This window comes from Chlorella variabilis (genome assembly GCF_000147415.1).
Source record: "Chlorella variabilis unplaced genomic scaffold CHLNCscaffold_29, whole genome shotgun sequence".
Taxonomy (NCBI): Eukaryota; Viridiplantae; Chlorophyta; class Trebouxiophyceae; order Chlorellales; family Chlorellaceae; genus Chlorella; species Chlorella variabilis.
The window spans coordinates 5,406-7,838 of NW_005435059.1; the positions used below are offsets into that span (position 1 = coordinate 5,406).

The window sequence follows — 2,433 nt, forward strand, 5'->3', positions numbered from 1 at the left end:
TTGCGTCGGGAGGTGGGTCCTCACCACACAACCCACACACCTTCCACACACACGCGCGCACACACACACACAGGCGGAGCCGCCCACATGCGCAGTACTCTGTGAGCAGCACTCCCTTGGCCCCCAGGATGGAGCAGCCGAAGAAAGACACCACGTGCGGGTGGCGCAGCGCCTGCAGCCGCAGCGCCTCCTGCAAGGGGCCGGCGTGGTGGCGGCACGGCGGTACCTGTGCAGTACGTAGGGGGGGGGCAGGTGCAGTACACAGGCGGAGGAGGTGCGGGGCAGCGATGCGGCGGCAGTGCGAAGGGGGAGCGGCGAGCGGCGGCGGGTGTTGGCGCGCCGGCTGACCGTACCGCGCCAACTGCCCACTGCAGTGTGCACAGCGGCGGCTAGCCCGGGGCAGGCCCCCAGCCCCAGTGGACAGACCCCCTCGCAGCTTCCCAGATCCTTCCTTGCATTTCAAAAAAGGAGAGCCTCGCAAGCAAGCCAGAATGCACACCTCACCGTCACAAACACGTTTTGGAGCTCTGCCGACTGACCGACGTCAACGACCTGGAGAGCAGTACATGTGTGCAGTACGGCTGCGGTACCGATGCAGGCGCTGGGCGGGTGCAGCACAGGGCGCCGAGGCACGGGTGCGGCGGGCAGCACGAGGCAGGGAGCCTGGGGAGTGTGCCGCAAGTTCCTGCGCGGGACATTGCACGACCGCAAACCCACGCAAGGCAAGCAGCGACTGCCAGCGGGCAGGAAGAAAGGACGGGCGCCCACCTTGGCGGCCACCACCTCGCCTCGGTACACCGCCTTGCACACGCAGCCGCTGCAGGCAGGCGCAGGGCGTGCACACCCCGCGTGTGTGTGTGTGTGCACAGCACCATGCCTGTGGTGCACGCGGGCTGGCGCCCCCCCACCTGGCCCCCGCCCCGAGCTCCACCAGCGACCCCCCTTCGGTGCGCAAAAAGGCGATGCTGGTGGGGGGGACAACCGACTCCCGCAGGCTGGGCGGCAGGCCGTCGAGGGAGAGGGCGGCGGGCGGCGGGCCGGGGTCGGGCCGGCGTCGGCTGCCGCTGGATCGTGAGGAAAGCGCGGCCAGCTCGGCCGCCAGCTCAGCCAGCCCCACCGCGCTCTCCCCGCTGGCCCCGGGCTTGGGGGCGGGGGAGGGCAAGGGCCGGGTGAAGGCGGCGGGCGGCTGCTGCAGGTCCGCCAAGCTCGGGCCGGCTGACGAGCGGCGGCTCGTCGCTGCGGGCGAGCCAGATGCAGCCGGCGCTGCCAGCGGCGGCGTTGTGGGTGTGCGGCCGCCTGCAGCCTGAGGCGCGGAGCCGCGCGCCGCAGCCATCTCGACCGCTGCCTGTACCGCTGGTACCGCCTCAGCTGGCGGGCCAGGCTGCAGCCGCAGCTGCATCTGCAGCTGCCCGCTGATGGTACCGATGCCTGCCAAGGGGTTTGAGTGCCCTGGCGAGGAAGCTGGCTCGCTGGCGGTGCCGCAGCCGCCCTCCTCCACCTTGCCGCCACCCGGTGCCGCCACCAGCAGGCGGCGGCGCCGGCGCCGGCGGCGCAGCGCCCAGGCCGCCGCGCCGGCGGCGGCCGCCGCCAAGGCCGCGCCCACCGCTGCGCCTGCTGCGGCACCAGGGGGCAGCCCGCCGCGGGAGGTGGGCTGGTAGGCGACGGTACCATCCACGCTGCTGGTAGTACCATTGTGGGGGTGGTCCCGCAGGTACAGCACGGCGCTCGGGGTCAGGATGATGGCGGCTGGATCGGCAGAGTGCTTGAAGATCGCCACCCCCTCAGGAGTGTTGTACACGCCGGCTGCGGGAGGACAGGGAGGGCGAGAGCGCAGGGCGAGGCGCGGCCGGGGCGGCGGCTGGATGGCAAGCAAGCAAGTCACCGAGGCGCGCAAGTGGAGGGCAAGGCAGCTACGCTGCGCTGGCAGAAGAGCAGTACATCAGGCCGTGCACACCTGGGCGGTACACAAAGGACTGACACTGGGAGTCGTTCTGGCAGTACCGTGCCAGCCCCTCCAGCGAATCCTGCAGCACACACTCCTGGATCTGGGGTCTGCAGTACAGGAGGGCGATACAGGAAGGCAGCAAATGCTGAAAGCTCACGTTCACAGGCAGACGTGAACACAGCTGCATTTCCAGGGTGCAGCCGGCGCAGCGGCTGCGGAGCCGAGCCGCCAGCGCCGCCTGCGCGGCCTGCCCCGATTGGACGCGCAGGCACACCCGCAGTGCCACGCCCCCAGCCCTGCAGGCTTTGCCAGAGCACCCACTCACTTGTATGATCCTGGGCAGTCGAAGCCGCCGCTGGCAAACATGCCCGCCCCCAGCCGACGGGTGAACCCGGGCAGCTGGGGGCCCGTAGTGGCCAGCGGGGAGCCTGCGGCCGACGGGAGGGAAGGCGGGACGCCAGGGGAGGGAGGGAGGGTGGGTGGCANGA

The 2,433-nt window shown here is 71.2% G+C and overlaps 1 protein-coding gene across 1 annotated transcript in view; it reads right to left on the minus strand.

The window, feature by feature from the left end:
* Nucleotides 1-2,433, minus strand: part of CHLNCDRAFT_140122 (hypothetical protein) — a gene marked incomplete at both ends in the record, with an annotated part of 6,817 nt that overhangs the window by 1,867 nt on the left and 2,517 nt on the right. The window contains 6 exons of the mRNA XM_005843526.1: nucleotides 99-190; nucleotides 505-552; nucleotides 769-817; nucleotides 909-1,803; nucleotides 1,955-2,052; nucleotides 2,271-2,373. Coding sequence (XP_005843588.1) covers nucleotides 99-190; nucleotides 505-552; nucleotides 769-817; nucleotides 909-1,803; nucleotides 1,955-2,052; nucleotides 2,271-2,373 — 1,285 coding nt within the window. The remainder of the gene's footprint in view (nucleotides 1-98; nucleotides 191-504; nucleotides 553-768; nucleotides 818-908; nucleotides 1,804-1,954; nucleotides 2,053-2,270; nucleotides 2,374-2,433) is intronic.